General features: G+C 38.4%; 1 protein-coding gene across 1 annotated transcript; it reads right to left on the bottom strand.

Annotated features, from left to right (window-relative positions):
• Positions 1-4,195: 4,195 nt before the first annotated feature.
• Positions 4,196-8,226, bottom strand: LOC108371990 (uncharacterized). The gene is made up of 2 exons (XM_017627619.1): positions 5,380-8,226; positions 4,196-5,230 (listed from the first exon to the last, which is right to left on the bottom strand). Exon 1 carries the CDS (start codon positions 8,021-8,023, stop codon positions 5,549-5,551), a length of 2,475 nt encoding a protein of 824 aa, XP_017483108.1. The 5' UTR covers positions 8,024-8,226; the 3' UTR covers positions 4,196-5,230; positions 5,380-5,548.
• Between the last annotated feature and the right edge of the window lie 12,480 nt (positions 8,227-20,706).

Here is a 20,706-nt window from a genome sequence, read left to right as displayed (position 1 = left end):
GCTTCTTCACTGGAAGTGGTTTTTACGTGGCGGGTCCCAAGCCCAGCGCACAACCCATTGCTGGGACGGGGGTGGTTTCGCAACCAAATACACGTTTATATAGCGAGCCGCTTGCTCCAAGCAGACACCCGCTTGCAGCCGCACCTACTGGTGAACAGACGCTGCAGACTTCAGTGAGCCCTTAAACCGAATAAGTCAGAGTGGCCCCACCGAAGCTCCCTCTCTTTCTGCCGTGACCCAAGGCTCCACTCGGATTGGTTACCGCATCTCGCACATGGGTTGCTCACGTTGCCCAGAGTGCGCGAACGAGGACGCAAGAGTCGGGATTGAGTATAGCCATGCAACTGTAACTGCATACCCAGCGCAACGACTATACCCCATTGCACTGTATTCTTACATAGTAATAATAATAATAGATTGGCGCTTACACATATGTTAATGTTTGGCCGAGCTTCTCCTTCAATTTGTGGTGTGCGCCTTGACGTTGTCACACAAAGGGGATAGAATACAAGATTGCGCCAATCGAGCTGAGAGCAACTGGCCGTGACGTCAAAATATACCAGAATGAGAGAGCAAGACGAACTCGACAAGAAAAAGAGGAAGCATCGAACAAAAGGCAATGTTGCCAAGTTTTTAATTTGAAAAAGCACCAAATTTTTATTGGTGTATTTTATGGACTTTATATGAATACATAATTTTATTGTAAGGATGCCGACTCAAATTAATAAAAATCAATGTTTCTTGCACAACGGTCGATTTCTTCTGGCATGATTGAAGGTGCTGCCACATATTTTGTTGTCGCTTATGATTGTCACTGTGCCATAATTTTGTTAAAATTTTTGTAAAATTGCTTGCCACACTTACGATTGCTATAAATTTTGCTTCCATTTTTTTTAAGATTTTTGAATTTGATGTCTTCAAACTAAAAACAAAAGCACCAAAAACGCACCAAGCACAAAACTCAAAAATTTTCGCGTTTTGAATACCCACTAAATTTGGTGCGAAAAGCATCAAGTTGGCAACAGTGAATGTAATCAAAAGTATATTATGACGTCAGCGACTGGGTGGATGCTGTCAAATCGACGAAGAGAGGGCTAGCGGTCCGCGAATGGCGCGACCTTTATTTTCCGTTTTTTCTAAATTTTTTTTATGTATTCTTACATAATTAATGTGTTTATTGTGGTATGTTTAATTACTTTTTTATGGGAATTTTTTTTATGCGGCTTTCTGAGGAACGCATGTACCGCATAAAAAGAGACCTAAGTGTACATGCATATACAGTGCCGAACAGAAGTATTGGCACAGAGAATTTTTCGCAATACATGCAAAGTTTTTTATTCTAATTTATTTTTGATAACAAATAATGAAAATATTATTTTTTGTACTGAGAAAATGAGCAACACCTTCCACTAAAAAAATTGCCAAAAATCAACGCCATTTTCTAGCAACTTTAAACTTGCATTTTGTCATACTAAAATTGAATGGACTATAAAACTGCTATAAAACTACAATTTTTCTAAAAAATCTGAATAAAAAGTTGCAAATCAGTGTGCAAATTTGATGAATTTTCCTGAGTTTTGCACAAAGTTTAGAGATTTTATTATTATGTTATCTGGTGTAGAATAAACAATATTTTTATAAAAAAATTATGGAAAATAAATTAGAATAAAAAACTTTGCATATATTGCGAAAAATTCACTTTGCCAATACTTCTGTTCGGCACTGTATGTATATGCATATGTGTACAAGTATTGTATGTTCCTTATGTTTTTATACAAACTATAAAAGTGTTAGGACCGTTAACTTATGCATTAACGGTTTAACTATCTTTAAATAGATAAGTTTACACCCCCAAATATGCTTAGGGCCGGTTGTTCAATGTCTGGTTATCACTACTTGCCGGTTAAACATCATTATCGACGCTTTCGACGTCATGCATATAACATGTGATCGATAAAGCAGTCGTTGTATTTAACCGGAGCTTCTACCTCCGATTAGTGCTAATCAGACAGTGAACAACCGGCCTTAAGGGCCTGGTTGACACTAATCATCGGTCAAACATCGTTGTCGACGTCTTCGGCTCCATGCATACAACGTCGATAACTATGCTTAACCGAAGATTAGTGTTAACCAGACATTGAGTAACCGGCCCTTAATGTGTTAAAGGGCCCATGGATGATACCAGCATGCTGGCGCTATCAAAAGTTGGTGCCATCCGATTAAACGTGTATGTTCTTGTGGTGTGATTGTACCGGCTGCTGGTGCGACATCAAAAACGATTTGAAAATTTTAGGATTGTGCCAACATGATGGTGTCGCGAATAGTGAAATTAGCTAATTTTTTTAAGTATTTTACCGTAAATTTCTTGCACTATATGAGTTAAAGCCGTGTTTGTGGAAAAATTATGAAATTTCGCTCTAATCCTTTCAGTGTTTTTTTGATCCCATTTGTAAAGAAATAAATATTGTGACAGCAAGCTGCTTCGAGCCTGATGGTGTCAGCAAGCTGTTGTCGTGTATTTGCCCTTTTATTTATACATATATGTAGGTAAACATTTTGGCTACCATTTTTAGCCACAACGAATTTTTTTAGCTCTTTTTAGCCCTTTTTTAAAAGGAACTTGGCTACCACAAAAAATGATAAGCGGCAACACTGCGCCGGACAGTGAACTTTCGTTAAGTTTCCTGTACAGTTCAAAATGGCTCCTCGACGAGTACGGTAGTGCTGACCTGCCGAATTTTGTTAAAGCAAACATCTGATTAATGGGTCGATTATCGATAGCAAGCGAACTTCAGCTATTATGAGTTGCATTCGATCTTCGATTGTGGTCGACAGCACAGTATATACAGTAATAAACCTTTTCGCAGTTTTTCACAAATTGGTCCCCGAGGAGTACTTTTGGGTTGTGTGCAACGTTTTCGTTTTGCGCGCACGGCAACACTTACTGTGGGGAATTTCGCCTCATGATTAGAAAACGATCTTTTCGAGGATAAAATATACATATATAATTGTGTTATTTATGAATAAAATGTAGGTTAAGTATAGTATCAATTCTTAATTAAGAATAATATCAATAGTTAATAATTAACGCTTGTGTTTCTATAAACTGGAAACTCACATCGTATTTTTATTAAAAAACGTGAATTTTGTAAATTTATCAAGGAAAACTCTAATTTTCTAATTTTCTCTGAATCAGCAAAATTCATGCTCCTTCTCATTATCAACCCTGATCACATTTTAACCCCGAGGAGTACTCAAAAAGGTTTATTACTGTATATACTGTGGTCGACAGTGCTGATCGAACGAATTTTCATTTGGTATAATGACGCTCATTTGATGAAGAATAGCGCTATTCTGAATTTCGCTCGTTTAGGCCGTTCACAATAGTATATTTTTCACCGCCGAGATTTGTGCAAATTAAAATGAAAAAAAAGAAAGCGAGTTTATAAAACGTGGTCAAAATTAGTACAAGGGAGTTCTGGTTCAACGATTCCTTAATAGAGGATGAGAGCTTAGTAAACTGGCCAGGAGTAGAATATCACCCCTATTCTGTAACACTCCGAATACGAATTTTGCTACGAATCGTAGAAATGGTATGCTGCAATCCGAATCGTATTTTCGAACTTTCGAAATTCGTAAGTATGGCATGCCTAAAAACGAGCGAGTAAGAAATTGACACCTTTTTTGCGTAATTTTGTACGAAAACATTTCTGTGTCGGAAGCGAGATAAAAACTAAGCTAAAAGATGTAAGTCGTTGTGTATTTGGAGGAAATATTAGTGGATCTCTTTAAAACAGATAAATTTGCCTTTCGCATATACGTATATTTTTATCCACTGCTTTATATGAACGAACAAAAAGAATATTGGTTGCCTCTTATCAAGAAACTTGGGTACGGTTTAGTGATTTATCCAATGATTTTGGGTTGTTGTGTCTAAACGCATGACCCGAATCGAAAAACTTTAATATACATACACGCACTGGCGGATTTGAATATTTGTCACCCCTAGACAATTCAGAACTTGCCGCCCTTTTTCCGATAAGAAAAAAATTTTGAGGTAAAATTACCTGTTTTGAAACGATTAGCAGTAAATAGGAATATTCAAATTTATGTTATTATTATACTTTTATTACAATTTAAGATGAAAAAGTGGTATTTGCTTGATAAGTTAAGTTTGATAAGTTATAATCTCAAAAATACTAAATTAGTATTTTTAAATATTATTATATTATTAAAAAGTGCTAATGTATAGTCATATTTCAAACAGAAATCGGCTCAATTCTTTTCTTTCTACAGAAATGTAAAATATCGTTCCATAACTCGTACTCGTTCTAAATGAGGTACATTTATCCCAGTTTGATAATTGTATTTCGTGGTATTTGAATTATAGTTCAATTTATATTTCATGAATTACAGGAAGAATTACATATAATAATGAAAATTATCACAACTTAGGTACTCCTGAAAAATTCATAATGAACACATTCCATTCACAGTGCTTTGCGTCTGGATTTTTCAGCCGCGCATTCGCGGATGATTTATTCACAATCCATGAACAGAAACAATTCTGATTCTATTGTTAACATTGCAAGAGCATTAAATTTTTCGTCTCCCAATAAAGATCGATAATAGTTCTTGACGCGTTTAAAAATGGAAAATGATGCAATTTGAAATGGGAATGCAAACAAACATTCGCAATGCCTTGTCAACTTTAGGGTAAACGGTCTGTAGGCCATCCTTTCTCTACTACGTAACTGTGAACCACAATGTTTTGCACCAAAATGCTCCAGAGGTTAGAAACGAATGAGTTTCAATCAGCTCTAACGTTGATCCAGCGGTATAATCGTGAAAATATTGGACATTCAAAAGATTTGTCAACAACGCACAAAATATATGGGATACGATACATAGACTGATTATGCACGACCAAAACCGCAATACTTAAAGCGAAAGTATATAAGTGCATTGCGTCGCCGTCACCGTCAAAAAAGCTGATTCGGTGTATTTGTATGATGTAAGTTACATGAACCAGTTGACGGTGACGGTGCCGCACAAATTAGCTCAACTCTCAATTCTGCTTATGCTATTGCGTCAAATGACAACTATTCATTGTTTTGTTGGTATTGTTGTAGGCTGATCGATCTACTTCTCCATGTGCAAGAAAAATACTTTTTTCTCCAATTCTTTGCCCAACGTTTAGCTAACTACCTTAGCATCATCAGGGGCGATTCTTTATTATAAATATCAACAAAAAACAGAGCAAAACAAGATTATTTAAATAGAAATTATGAGTTTTTTGTACAAATAAAAATTAAAGATTGGTAAACAAAAATAACACAATCACAGGTTTTTAAACTTATTTTTTACCGCATGACTTACATGTAAACTTAGGTTAAGTTGGTTTCACATCAATGCACATACATGTAAAAACATTGAAAAACATATAAAACATATAAAAAACACAAAAAAACGTTAAATACATTGAAAAACATAAAGTATTGCTACCATCCATCCGTGGTAATTTCGTCAAACTAAACTAAACTATTCGCTACAAACATAACATGTAAGCAGCCGCGATATCGTCCGTGTCCTCCTTCTTGTTGATTGTTTTTTCCCTTTTCTGTAGTATACGTAAACTCTCTATTGTGTATCTTGCCCGTTCCCTCTTCTCCTTGTCCAATATTTTAACGTTAGCTAGATCAGCCGTATGGCCACTGGTAAGTACGTGTTGTGCTAATGCTGTGCTGTTCTTCTTTTTGTTTATGTCGGCTTCGTGCTCGGAAAGGCGAACGCCTAATGCTCGCTTAGTTGTCCCTATGTAAACTTTGTTGCAGTTTTCGTTTTCGCTGCCTTTACATGTGATTTCATACACCACGTTGTTTTGTTGGTGGGGCTTGATCGGTGTTTTTGTTTGTGTGAATATCGAAGATAGTGTGTAGTTGGTTCGGTATGCTAATCTTATATTAGGGTTGTTGGTGTTTATTTCGTGGTCAAGTTGTTGGTAGAACTTAGGAATGTACGTCACACTGTGATATCGCTTTGTTCCGTCTGTTGCTTTTGTGGTTGGCGTTTTGTTTTGATTATTGTTTATTTCTGTTACTTTATGTTCGATTAGGCTTTGTATTAGACGGTTTGGGTAGTTATTGCTTGCTAGAATTTTCTTTATTTTGCATATGTTCGTCTCCTTGAATTGTTGGTGGCTTATTGTAAATATTTTGTGTATTAAATTTTTGGCTGTGTTAATCTTATACTTAAAGGGTTGCGATGACAGATAATTTATTAGGCGCCCAGAGGAAGTGGGTTTTGCGTACCAGTTAAGTGCAATAGAATCATTTTTTCGGTGGATCATGACATCTAAGAATGGTAAACAGAGGTTTTCTTCTGATTCCATTGTAAATTGCAGCTTTGGATGATATTTGTTAAGTGTTCTGAGAATAATGTCCGCGTCCTTTTGTTTTACTATAGCAAAAATATCGTCTACGTATTTAACAATGAATTTGATGTCAATATTAAAATTTTCCTTCAGGTCCAAAATAGTGTTATCCAATAGGTCGTCCATTACTACGTCAGCTATAGTGGGTGAAAGAGGGTTACCCATTGGCATCCCAAAGGTTTGAGCGTAGAAACCTCCATTGCAGGTGAAGTAGTTGTTATCCTTCAAACAGAAATTCATGATATTTTGAAATTTATTTTTGGGTATTTTTGTGTAATGTTGAATTTTATCCCACTTGTTCATGATAATTTTCATAGCTAGATGTGTCGGTATGTTGGTGAATAAGGAGATCACATCGAATGACACCAACAAATCTTCTTCTTGTATTTGGATGTTTTCTAGCCTTTCTTTTAATTGAAACGCATTTTTTATGTTGTATTCCTCTGAGGTAAACTTTCTAAGAATTTTGCCTACATGCTTAGATAAACCATAGCACGGGACATTGACAGATGAGGAGATTGGCCGTAAAGGCAAGCCCGGTTTGTGAATCTTTGGCAACCCATAGAGTCTAGGTGCAGTTGCTGCTGTGCATGTGAGCTGTTGTTTTTCGCTTCTGTCAATAATTTTGTTTTTGTACAAGTCATCTATTATGGTATTGTTTTTTCTTTGTAGTGTAGTTGTCGGGTCATTTCTTATTGTTTTGTAAGTGTTTTTGTCTTCCAGTAGTTTTCTCATTTTTTCCGTGTAGTCCGCTTTATATAATACCACAGTTTTGTTTCCTTTATCCGCATCAGTAACAATAATTTCATCTTTGTGTTGTTTTAAAAAAATTTTGGTTCTATTAAAAGTCTCTAATATGAACTTCTCCGCTGAGTTGTGTTTAATGTTCCTTTTAAATTGAATTATTCGGTTACTCAATTTGCATCTCGCTGTTTCCTTGGTTCTGTTGTCTTCTATGTGCTGTATTAACTGTTCCATTTCTGCTATGATTTGGACCGGTTTGAGACTAGTCTGCGTTATGGGTAATGCAAATTTTTTGCCCAGGGAAAGCAACCATTTACTTTCATCGGGGAATTCTATATTCGTTTTGTTGACGAACCAATCGTTGTTTAGGTGGATTCCCAATTTTCGTAGTTGCTGTTGTTTTAGCTTTTTTAGTTTGGAGTTGTGTATTGATTCGCGTTCTTCTGTTATTTTCTGGCTGATGCAGTTCTGTTTGCAGATAAAGGATTTTAGTTCTGATTCACTTATGCTATGCTTCAGTTGCTGGTGTGCGTGAAAAATGTAATCTTTGGTTGTTTTTATGTTCATATTTGTTTGTGTTATTTCCAAATTTAAGATTTTCTTTAAAAACAGTAGTTTTGTTTTTTCTGTTTGTGTTTTTACTTTGTGGGACGTTGTGTTTATATTTATGTGTTTTACTGCATTCGAAAGGTAACAGGGTATCAGATCGAAACGTCTACATTCTAATAGAAAGTCTAGTTGCGTTGTTTGTTTTGCTAGTTTTGCCTTTAATTTACTGAAGTGTTTAAGGGTTGTGCATGTATGTTCCCCGTGTTTGTATTTCATATGCTTGTAGAAATTCTTCATGTTTCGTGTGTTGTTGATATAAATAAAAGAGAGAATCTCGGCAGGCCTTCCGATTTTTATATTATCTTTGTAAGCTTTTGATCGAGTTTTTGTTATATGTTGGTATTGTTGTAGGCTGGTCGATCTACTTCTCCATGTGCAAGAAAAATACTTTTTTCTCCACTTCTTTGCCCAACGTTTCGCTAACTACCTTAGCATCATCAGGGGCGATTCTTTATTATAAATATCAACAAAAAACAGAGGAAAACAAACTTTTATTTGTACAAAAAACTCATAATTTCTATTTAAATAATCTTGTTTTCCTCTGTTTTTTGTTGATATTTATAATAAAGAATCGCCCCTGATGATGCTAAGGTAGTTAGCGAAACGTTGGGCAAAGAAGTGGAGAAAAAAGTATTTTTCTTGCACATGGAGAAGTAGATCGATCAGCCTACAACAATACCAACATATAACAAAAACTCGATCAAAAGCTTACAAAGATAATATTCATTGTTTTGTTTACATGTTTGAACGTAAATTTTTCCAGTTTGTGAAAATTTTAATATTTATGGAAAAACGAAATGTAAAAAATAATGGAGGAAAGCTTAATAGAAGAAGTGAAAAAGTAAAATGCAAATTTTGCAAAGAGTATCAACGAGTTAATGATTTTTCGGGCGCAATGTCAAACGAATTTTGTGTAACTTGACGCATAACCATCGTTGACGGTGATGGTGACGGTGGCGGTGGCGCTGTTGCAATGGGTGGTATGTACTTTCACTTTCATTGCGTTCAACCAGAAATCAAACCAGAATTTCCGCAATACTTATTGAAAACTGCCAGGATTCAATAATATTCTCGAATCACCTGTGTACGCTCGTTTTTGGCAGTGTGGTCGAATTGTGGTAACCTCCCAGACAAAAAAAAAAAAGATTTTTTTTCAAACCAAATTTTGCCGCCCTAGGCACCTGCCTATGTTGCCTTTACGGCAAATCCCCACTTGATGAGTGTTTTTTAATTATTTTCTACTTTGTTTTCGTTCATACAGCTGACTTCGAAAAACAACAACAAGGGTTGCAGCTTGTCGATTTTTTGTTTTTCGTAGCGGAGCTACGAATTCCGATTTACGAAAATTCGGGGTCTAGTGTGTCCAGGAGGAGACCTAAAGATTCCTCGCTCGTCGTAGTCCATGAGTCCCCTTGACCCTTGAGGTAGTCGAGGTTGCATGGTGACTTTGCGAGAATTCTTCTTAATCTGGCCGCTTTCGTGGTTTCCTCAATTCCCTTGCAGTAACTTTGCCAGGATTTACGTTTCGCAGTTCTAACGGCTTTTTTGTATATTTTCAGATCAGCTTTATAGGCTTTCCAGTCGTCTGTTGCTCTCATGGCTTTGGCCTTGTTGAACATTGTCCTATTGGATTCACGTAACGGGGATAATTGTTTCGACCACCAAGGTAGTTTGGTTTTTCCCCTGTATCGAACAACCGGACATCCGGCTAAAAAAGAACTATTCAGGGGTTTAGTAACCTGATTAACCAATGCGTCCAGCTCCACCTTTGTCTTCTCTTTTCTTTGGCAGTAAAGTGCTTAATTTATTGTTGTAAACCCCCCAGTCGGTATTTCTAACATTTCTGAACTCCCTTACTTGGGGGTCTTAATATCTATTTCGAGTTCAATATATCGATTGTCAGAATAAGATTTTTCATTCTGTACTCTCCATCTCTTGATTTTATGGGAACACATGTCTGAAGTCATGGTTATATCCAAAACTCTCTCTACTCTTTTTTATAAAGGTCGGCTCTGAGCCTAAATTCAAGACACTAAGTTTGTTTCCTAGAATGAAGGCTAGTAACGACTCGCCTCTAGCATTCGTGTCCGTACTCCCCCACATCAAGTTGTGGGCATTTGCGTCGCAGGAGCTTAAAGCCCTTCATCCCAAGCCCGCAGATTTTATTGCCTTGTATCCACGGTTCCTGGATGAGTCCACCGGCAGCCAGGCGGATTTCAAGGTTCGCAGACACGTTTTTAGAGTGGTGGAGGTTGATCTGGATCAGCTTCATCAGAATCTGTCCGCTTTACCTCCAGCATCGTGACATCCACGTCCGCCTCTTCGATCTCCTCACCCTCGGTGTCATCGTCGAGGAGGTCTCCTTCATAAAATAATGTCCCCAAACCGGATAGCCTCTCCGAGTCGGGTGAGCATTGGGGGCAACCCTTCTTCACCACCGCTGCGCAGGCCGGACTTGTCGCTCTCCTCACTCAGATCGAAGCTCGGCTCGTCGCCGCGGTAGATTCGAATGGTTGCGTCAGCAAACCCGAATCTCACCCCCCAATCTTTTTGCACCAGTGGGGCTAGCGATTCGGCATTGAGGATCAGCAACACCTGCCTTCTATTCTCTACCGACTCCTCAATCTTCCCTACCCTCCAATTGTGAGTTGGCACAACCCTCATGGCCGACTTTTTGTCGTAATATGCCTGCTTCGAGGGGCGGGCATGTTTAGCCGACCCCCCAAGGCCGGTGTTTGCAGCTTTCCTTGAGCTGCTTGGAATGTCAGCAGCATACTGCCGGGTTATTCTTGAAGCAGGTGCCGCACCCCGCCCTTGGGTTAAGGTGTGTGTGCTTTGGGGCCTGACTTCCCTAGGCGGAGCTGACGCTGCAGCTCCAGCCGTGAATCGATTGGAGACCGGTTTGCCCAAGCCTCCTCTCCCCCCTCTGCCTCCTATGGTACTCGTACCAGGACCAGCCCTACCGCTTAAGCCCCCTCTAACTCCTGTAACTGGCGGTCTGACCAATGCCCTGCTCGAGGCTGTAGCATTAACCGGAGCCACCCCTGTCGGTTTTTTGGAGGGCCGTCCTCCTTGGTAGATTTTATGTTGAAATTTGAACTCATAATTTTCGTCCCACGAGTGTCGGACAATGGAGGTCCGGGTGCGCAGGTAAGGCTTGATAGAACCGGAGATCGCCAGGTATCCGGGGCACTCCGTTCGAGACTGGGCTATTTTGTCAATCTGGGTCCCCAGCCAGGCTGACCATCAGCACGGGTCGTCTAACACCTTGTTCCAACCCAGAGCTTTTTTAAAGAGGTTTGATCCTCCCTTACCTCCCTAGGCCACGATCAAAAACCATTTCCATATAACTAAGCTATTGAAGAGCTTAAGCTTGTTCCAACCCAGAGCTTTTTTAAAGAGGTTTGATCCTCCCTTACCTCCCTAGGCCACGATCAAAAACCATTTCCATATAACTAAGCTATTGAAGAGCTTAAGCACATAGCACTGATTTCTGTCTTAGCTAGACACCATTCTGACATCGTCCAGAACCTAAATTGTAGTGCCCATTACCAGTCGGTACCCTCGTGGAGGGTTCAGCCGGAGGATTTTCGCCGACCATGCAAACCTGCCTTTCGAGCTTGTGTTTTGTATTCCCGACGTTAAAACTGCATGAAATTAATAAAAAATTGTTTAAAATTAGTGTCTAGCCGCCAAAATGTAAGGAAACAAATACAATTTTGTGGTTGCTGGGAAGGTATTTGGAGCGTATTTAGGAGCGAAAATTTAAAAGTATGTCATATATTTTACTTTTTAATAATTTGAACGATATTAACATTTTGCAATGCAGTTTGCTTTTACAGAATATAGTGAAAATAACAAAACAATAACTTGAAATTTTAGTTCCTGTGGAGTACGCCCTTTTGGCGAAACAAAAGCGAACACTGATTGCAAATTTTTTCCTTTATCAACTGAAGCACCTCTTTTAAAACTACCGACACACCAAGTTTTCCAAATTGAGGTCATTGCTGTGGCATTTCCTTCTGAGAAAAATCGAAGAGGTGCGCAAGCTTTTAGGAGTATTGAAGTTGAACGAGGTGGTTCTTCTGTTTATTAACCAATTATACTACAGCTTCTTTTGGAAGTCCTGAATATGCTTTGAAAGTTAACCCAAAACGATAATGAAAGAAAAACCTTGAAAGCATTAACTTTTGATTGAGGGCGCGTTCGTGCACTTATCTTCCTCTTACACAAATAATTGTGCTGAACTAAGCTTTACTGCTGCCTTTTCTTTAAACTTTTAGAACAAGTGCAGAATACGTACATTTCGAAGAAAAAAAATAGTGGGCTCTATAGAGGAATTTAAAGAGATTACAACAACAAAATTTTTTTTGGTGGAAACCAAAAATGTAAGTTTTATTTAAGGTCAAAAAGTCAAAAAATTTACTTTTTAAACTTAAATATCTCGTAAACCATTGATGGTATTTCAAAGATTTTTATGTCGTTAGAAAGGTAATAAAAGATATTCATTATTGAAAAAATTTATGAAAAAAAAGTTTTTATAAACAAATTTTTTTCTTTATAACAAATGTATTTTTTTCTTTAAAAATTACTTCCTTAACATTTTTTTCTTTATAACAAATGTATTTTAAGTTTTCCAAATTGAAGTCATTGCTGGGGCATTTCCTTCTGAGAAAAATCGAAGAGGTGCGCAAGCTTTTAGTAGTATTGAAGTAGAACGAGGTGGTTCATCTGTTTATTAACCAATTATACTACAACTTCTTTTGGAAGTCCTGAATATGCTTTGAAAGTTAACCCAAAACGATAATGAAAGAAAAACCTTGAAAACCTTTATAACAAATGTATTTTTTTCTTTAAAAATTACTTCATTAAAATTTTTTTCTTTATAACAAATGTATTTTTTTCTTTAAAAATCACTTCATTAACATTGTATATAAATACAACCATAAAAAAGGAGGAACAAGTGCAGTATACGTACATTTCTAAAAAAAAAACTACTGGGCTCTATAGAGGAATTTATAGAGATTACAACAACAAATTTTTTGTTAGAGCAGCCAAGCAGTTCGACAACATTTCTATTTATTAAACACGCTGTATATTGCTATATAATGTAACGGAATATTTCCATTGTACATATACTATACATATATTCGTTTGGTAACTGAAAGACAAACACAGAAGTTAAAATACAATTCTTTGTAAACCGCGTAGGCGAACGCATGAATTTTTCTGTACAATAAACGCGAAATACTACAGTGGCGTAGCACTGGGAAAACCTCTGCTTTATTTTCTTATAGGTTATGGGCCCAGTCCATAACCTCGCGGAAGTGTGATTTAAGAGCGAAAAACTCTAATAAATCGGAAAGTTGTACTCAACTCGCGTTCGGTAAAGACAAATAGCAAAATTTGCAAAATGACTAGTGTCGTACGAATCGAGCCGCTAAACGCGGAAAATTATGACACTGGGCGGTTACAAATGCGGGCGATTCTCATAAAAAACAACTTGTGGTCATACGTCGATGGTACTAAAGAGTGCCCTACTGAACCTGCAGATGCTACAGTCTGGGGAGTGAACGATCAAAAAGCATGTGCGGACATAATGCTCGCTATGAGCGCAAGTGAATTGGGATTAATTGCGGAGTGCGAAAATTCTCGAAAGATGTGGATAAAGTTGGAAACCACCTAACGGTCGAAAGGGCCCGCTCGTAAGGCTACTCTTTTAAAGAAAGTGGCGCTCGCGTGGATGAAGGAAAGTGATGTGGTGAGAAACCACTTAAATGAATTTTTTGACGCAGTCGCTAAATTAAAATAAATCGGCGTTGAAATGGGCGACGAATTGCTGGCCATATTGTTTTTGTACAGCTTGCCGGCCTCCTTCGAAACATTTCGGTGTGCGTTAGAAACTCGCGACGGACTGCCGAAGCCCGAAATACTCCGTGTTAAAATCTTGGAAGAGTCCGAGTCGCGAAAAGCTAACGAAGAAAGATGTGACGGTGAAGCGTTGTATGCAAAAAACACTCAAAAGAAGCAAAGTCATTCCAGGAACAACAACAACGTTGATAGCCGTTTTTCGAAGAACCAAAATGGCAAATTTACTTGCTATAGATGTGGAAAAAGTGGACACTTCGCGAGAGAGTGCAAAACGAAAAACTATCAAAAGAAAAGTTCAAATAAAAACGAGGAGAAATTCCATGAAAAACAAAGCGCGTCGCTAAATGTTACAGAAGCAGTGTTTTCGTATCCGGAGGGTAGCAAGGCATGGTGCTTAGATAGTGGGTGCACGTCGCACATGAGTGCCGCCAAAAACAACTTTGTGAAGCTATCCAAAATGTAACGAGTGCTTAATCTAGCGAACGAAAATTCAACGATGATAGGCGTTATTGGTGACGTAAAAGTAAACACCATCGGAAGTGGTGATGAAAAAGAAATCACGCTTAGGGATGTGCTTTACGTATCTGACTTGCGAACAAATTTACTCTTGGTATCGAAAATAACCGATAAAGGATACGAAGTGCATTTCCGTAAAAGCGATGCGTTAGTAATCGATAAGAATAGAAGTGTGTCATTTACGGCTAAAAGAAGTGGAAATTTATATTTTATGGACAACAATAATAGCGATAAGGCTTTCTTATCTGATGCGAAAAAGGACATAGATTTGAGGCACTGCCGAATGGGGCATTTAAATGAAAGAGACTTGAAAGACATGGCCAGAAACAGTGACGTTTACGGATTAAAATTTAACACTGAAGAAAAACTGTCGAAGTGCGAAGTATGTGTGAGCGAGAAGCAAACGCGATCGGCTTTTCCTAAACATATTGGCAACCGTACAAGCGAACTATTAGAAATTGTGCACACTGACGTATGTGGCCCGATGAGGTGTGAATCGAACGGTGGTATAAAATATGTCGTTACGTTTATTGATGGCATGTCCAGATGGTGTGCTGCCTATTTTATAAAACGAAAATCTGAAGTGTTTGATGTGTTTAAAAAATTCAAAGCTGCGGCGGAAACGTTTACTGGTCGCTAAATTAAATCCTTACAGTCGGACAATGGCCGCGAATATTGCAGCCGTGAGTTTGATTCATATTTGCAAGAAGAAGGCATCAAACGCCGCCTCACAACGCCTCATACCCCACAGCAAAATGGGGTGGCCGAGCGAAAAAATCATACTCTCGTCGAAATGGCCAGGTGCTTAATGAAACAAGCAGGAGTGCCGCCGTCGTTTTGGGCGGAAGCAATCAACACTGCCTGCTATATAAGAAATAGGTGCACTACAAAGTCGACCGGTGAAGTTCCATACAAAATTGGGACAAATAAAACTCCGACTGTGGTACATATGAAAGTGTTCGGTGGAAAAGCGTACATTTTAAATAAAGAAAAGTCTAAAGGTAAATTTGATTCGCGATCAGAGCCATGCGATAGGCTACTCATCGGAATCGAAAGCGTATCGCTTGTGGTCAAAAGAAAAGAAAACAATAATAATAAGCCGTGACGTGAAATTTAAATGAACCCAGATTTGACAATCAATATGAAGATATATATGAACCTCACGAAGACAATGGTGTTGAAAGCGAATTACAAAGCAATCAAAATTCAGAAAATAAAGATATTGAAAGTGATAGTGAAACTCGTGTAAAAGGTCAAAAGCGTGGAAAAGGTCGACCGAAATTGTTGCGTTTGAGACAGATAGGTAGACCTAAAAGGGTGTATAATCTAGTGTCGTCCAGCAGAAGTGATCTTCGAAGAATGCGAAATGGTTTGCCTCTGCGCAGAGGAAGACCCATTGAATTGGAGCGAAGCGATGATTAGGAGTGACGCTGTAAACTGGAAAGTAGCTATAGAGAAGGAATACTTAGCGCAGATTCGCAACAAAACGTGGGACATTGTCGAACGCCCTAGTAAAAGAAAGGTCGTTGCCAATCGTCTTGAGCTCCATACCAAGGATAGCGGCACGAAGAAAGCGCGCTTAGTAGCGAAGGGCTACGCACAACGACAAGGGGAGGACTTCAAGGACACCTACCCGCCAGTGGCCCGTTCTATGTCCATTCGTTTGTTGACGGCGTTGGCAGCAGAATTTGATTTGGAAATTCATCAAATGGACGTCGTAACCGCATATCTGAACAGCGAATTGGAGGAGAGCGTTTATATGGAAGTCCCAGAAATGCTTTTGGAAACACTCACGAAATTGAAATCCGGAGAGCGAATGGATCAGAAGAGCTTAAGCGAAAAAGGGGTGAAAGAGACGACCGAAGAATGGTTGAATGCGCTGCAGAAAACTTCGAGTCCAGTGTGCCTATTAAGGAAGGCGTTATATGGCTTACGTCAATCCGGTTTGATGTGGTACAACAAATTGACTGAGAATTTGCATTCGATAGGGTTAAAAGCGACGAATCAAGATACCTGTTTATTCATCAGGCAAGAAGGCAGAAAGCTATTACTAATTACGGTTTACGTAGACGATGTATTATTAGCATCCAATGACAGCGAGTGGCTAAAAGACACAAAGCAACAGCTAACACAATCGTTCGAGATGAAAGATATTGGACCTGCTAAGCGTTGCGTTGGTATCGATTTTCATCAATATTTAAAATCACACAGTGTATTTTTGTCGCAGAAAAACTATATAGAATCCATCTTGGAGCGTTTCAATATGAGTCAGTGCAAGGCAGCACGAACTCCAATCGAAAGCGATTGTAAACTGGCAAAACCCGAGAATGCTGACGAGCAAGTTATGGCGAAGTATCCGTACCAAAAGTTGATAGGGGCGCTGATGTACCTTTCGGTAACTACACGACCTGACATAGCATTCGCAGTTAACTTCATGAGTAAATTTAACTCAAATTACGATGAGGAACACTGAAAAGCAGCGAAACGCATACTGCGATACCTTAGCGGAACCAAAGGCTTCGGATTACTGTTCACGAAGAGCAGCAGAGAGATGTACGGTGTAGTTGACGCAGACTGGGGACAGACAGAAGATCTTATAGCGGTTATGCGTTCATATTAGCCGGTGCAGCAATCAGCTGGGAAGCGCGTAATCAGCGTACTGTCGCGCTCTCTAGCACAGAGGCCGAATATATGGCCTTATCCGAAGCATCAAGAGAAGCGCTATCTACAAGGAATTTTCAAAGACTTGGGTATGGCGAACAAAAGAGTTGTACTCTTCAACGATAGCCAGAGCGCACACAAATTAATACAGTGCATGGGTTATCGTTCGCGCACAAAACACATTGATGTGCGCCATCATTTTGTAAAAGAGTGTCACCGAAGCGGTAAGATTGCGCTGAACTATATGCCAAGTGAAGATATGCCGGCAGATGTCTTGACTAAAGGTTTGAGCGTCCAAAAGCATCATAAATGCATCGGAGCACTTGGCGTTTTACCTATGTAACAAGTGTGGTCTCATGACTTGGAGGGGAGGTGTTAGAGCAGCCAAGCAGTTCGACAACATTTCTATTTATTAAACACGCTGTATATTGCTATATAATATAACGGAATATTTCCATAGTACATATACTATACATATATTCGTTTGGTAACTGAAAGACAAACACAGAAGTTAAAATACAGTTCTTTGTAAACCGCGTAGGCGAACGCATGAATTTTTATGTACAATAAACGCGAAATACTACAGTGGCGTAGCACTGGGAAAACCTCTGCTTTATTTTCTTATAATTTTTTTGGTGGAAACAAAAAACGTATCTAAGTTTTATTTAAGGTCAAAAAGTAAAAAAAATGTCTACCTGAGGATGTACACACAGAACTGAAACTACTGGTTGAACGAAAGAATATAATCCGCTGAGACGTACCTAACTATGAACCAACGACGATTTAACACGGCTATAAATAGTGACAGACAAACAGAAACTATTCAGAACGAAAAATGACACTGAAGATGGCACAACGCCGAAACCGGTTTGTCTCCAAACCAAATTTGACAAGGGATGACGGAAAATCGTTCCTTATTACATCACACTCCTACCCTGTCGGAAACACCAACAACGAAAATGAGAATACAAAAATTTACTTTTTAAACTTAAATATCTCGTAAACCATTGACGATATTTTAAAGTTACATACAATAATGTTATTCCTTATTGCAAACATTTATGAAAAACAAGTTTTTATAAAAAAAAATTTTTCTTTATAACAAATGTATTTTTTTCTTTAAAAATCACTTCATTAACATTATACGTTAATACAATCATAAAAAAGGGTGTAAATCGAGCTTTTCCTGGATATACAACATGTCTTATTTGAACAATCGGAAGTATTTTTGCGCAGAACTTCTTTCTGCGTAGGCGGCCTTCGGCCGCACTTAGGGATTATAACCCTCACGAAGTAGAATTCTCCTTTCTGTGTTGCTGAAAAAGAGGGGCTGAACACCTATTGCGGAGAANGCACTTGGCGTTTTACCTATGTAACAAGTGTGGTCTCATGACTTGGAGGGGAGGTGTTAGAGCAGCCAAGCAGTTCGACAACATTTCTATTTATTAAACACGCTGTATATTGCTATATAATATAACGGAATATTTCCATAGTACATATACTATACATATATTCGTTTGGTAACTGAAAGACAAACACAGAAGTTAAAATACAGTTCTTTGTAAACCGCGTAGGCGAACGCATGAATTTTTATGTACAATAAACGCGAAATACTACAGTGGCGTAGCACTGGGAAAACCTCTGCTTTATTATATATATATAATATTTTTTTGGTGGAAACAAAAAACGTATCTAAGTTTTATTTAAGGTCAAAAAGTAAAAAAAATGTCTACCTGAGGATGTACACACAGAACTGAAACTACTGGTTGAACGAAAGAATATAATCCGCTGAGACGTACCTAACTATGAACCAACGACGATTTAACACGGCTATAAATAGTGACAGACAAACAGAAACTATTCAGAACGAAAAATGACACTGAAGATGGCACAACGCCGAAACCGGTTTGTCTCCAAACCAAATTTGACAAGGGATGACGGAAAATAGTTCCTTATTACATCACACTCCTACCCTGTCGGAAACACCAACAACGAAAATGAGAATACAAAAATTTACTTTTTAAACTTAAATATCTCGTAAACCATTGACGATATTTTAAAGTTACATACAATAATGTTATTCCTTATTGCAAACATTTATGAAAAACAAGTTTTTATAAAAAAAAATTTTTCTTTATAACAAATGTATTTTTTTCTTTAAAAATCACTTCATTAACATTATACGTTAATACAATCATAAAAAAGGGTGTAAATCGAGCTTTTCCTGGATATACAACATGTCTTATTTGAACAATCGGAAGTATTTTTGCGCAGAACTTCTTTCTGCGTAGGCGGCCTTCGGCCGCACTTAGGGATTATAACCCTCACAAAGTAGAATTATCCTTCCTGTGTTGCCAAAAAAAGATGGGCTGAACACCTTTTGCAGAGAACACCTTTCTGCGTAGGCGGCCTTCGGCCGCACTTAGGGATTATAACCCTCACAAAGTAGAATTATCCTTCCTGTGTTGCCAAAAAAAGATGGGCTGAACACCTTTTGCAGAGAACACCTTTCTGCGTAGGCGGCCTTCGGCCGCACTTAGGGATTATAACCCTCACAAAGTAGAATTATCCTTCCTGTGTTGCCAAAAAAAGATGGGCTGAACACCTTTTGCAGAGAACACCTTTCTGCGTAGGCGGCCTTCGGCCGCACTTAGGCATTATAACCCTCGCAAAGTAGAATTCTCCTTTCAGTGTTGCCAAAAAAGAGGGGCTGAACACCTTCTGCAGAGAACACCTTTCTGCGTAGGCGGCCTTCGGTTGCACTTAGGGATTATAATCCTCAGTAAGTAGAATTCTCCTTTCTGTGTTGCCAAAGAAGAGGGGCTGAACACCTTTTGCAGAGAACACCTTTCTGCGTAGGCGGCCTTCGGCCGCACTTAGGCATTATAACCCTCGCAAAGTAGAATTCTCCTTTCAGTGTTGCCAAAAAAGAGGGGCTGAACACCTTCTGCAGAGAACACCTTTCTGCGTAGGCGGCCTTCGGCCGCACTTAGGCATTATAACCCTCGCAAAGTAGAATTCTCCTTTCAGTGTTGCCAAAAAAGAGGGGCTGAACACCTTCTGCAGAGAACACCTTTCTGCGTAGGCGGCCTTTGGCCGCACTTAGGGATTATAACCCTCACGAAGTAGAATTCTCCTTTCTGTGTTGCCGAAGAGGAGGGGCTGAACACCATTTTCAGAGTACACCTTACACAGTATACATTACGAGGTAAATAAACAATAGTAATACACTTTTATTCACTTAAATAAGTAAAATGTAAATGTTTTAATGCAAATATATAGATCTAATGAAAGCTTGTTTTCTCCTTTATGTGATTAGCTTATTTTTTATGTTGTCAATGACGTGATTTAATAATAAAAATCATTTTATTTTTAATTTTGTCATGTTTTTTTTATAAAACTCATTTTTGTGATAAGCCTTACAAAAAAGTAAACCATATGTATATCAAAAAAAAGATAATTTAAATTAATACAGTAGTTTTTTTTAGTTATTCCAATTAAAAGAGATTCAAAAACTGATTTTGGGACGTTCAATAACACCAGTAATTATTATTTCCACCTCAAAAAAGAAATACCGCTATAACACTGTGCAGCAAGAAAAATCAGCCTCAATAATTCCAACGTGGAATGAAAGTACACCACTGGATAAACAAAACAGCCAAAGGATTTTGCAAAGTTAGTTCGAATTTCCTTTCTATGGCCTCTTGAAGTTGAGATATTTTTGACCTTTTTTTTCAATATTAGTGAGAAAAAAATATTTAGGCAAAAGTGCATTACTTGGGCGGGCCTTAGAAAAAAAACCTAAAAACCGTTAAAATATGGGAATTTCAGAAAACCAAAACTTTTTTGGCGGTCGGACCTATGGGACCCCC

The sequence above is a fragment of the Rhagoletis zephyria genome, unplaced genomic scaffold (genome assembly GCF_001687245.7).
Source record: "Rhagoletis zephyria isolate East Lansing unplaced genomic scaffold, Rhagoletis_zephyria_1.1 Rzeph_scaffold_05350, whole genome shotgun sequence".
In the NCBI taxonomy this organism is placed as follows: Eukaryota; Metazoa; Arthropoda; class Insecta; order Diptera; family Tephritidae; genus Rhagoletis; species Rhagoletis zephyria.
Note: the sequence above shows the minus strand (reverse complement) of the source record. Positions and strands in the feature narration are given on the sequence as shown.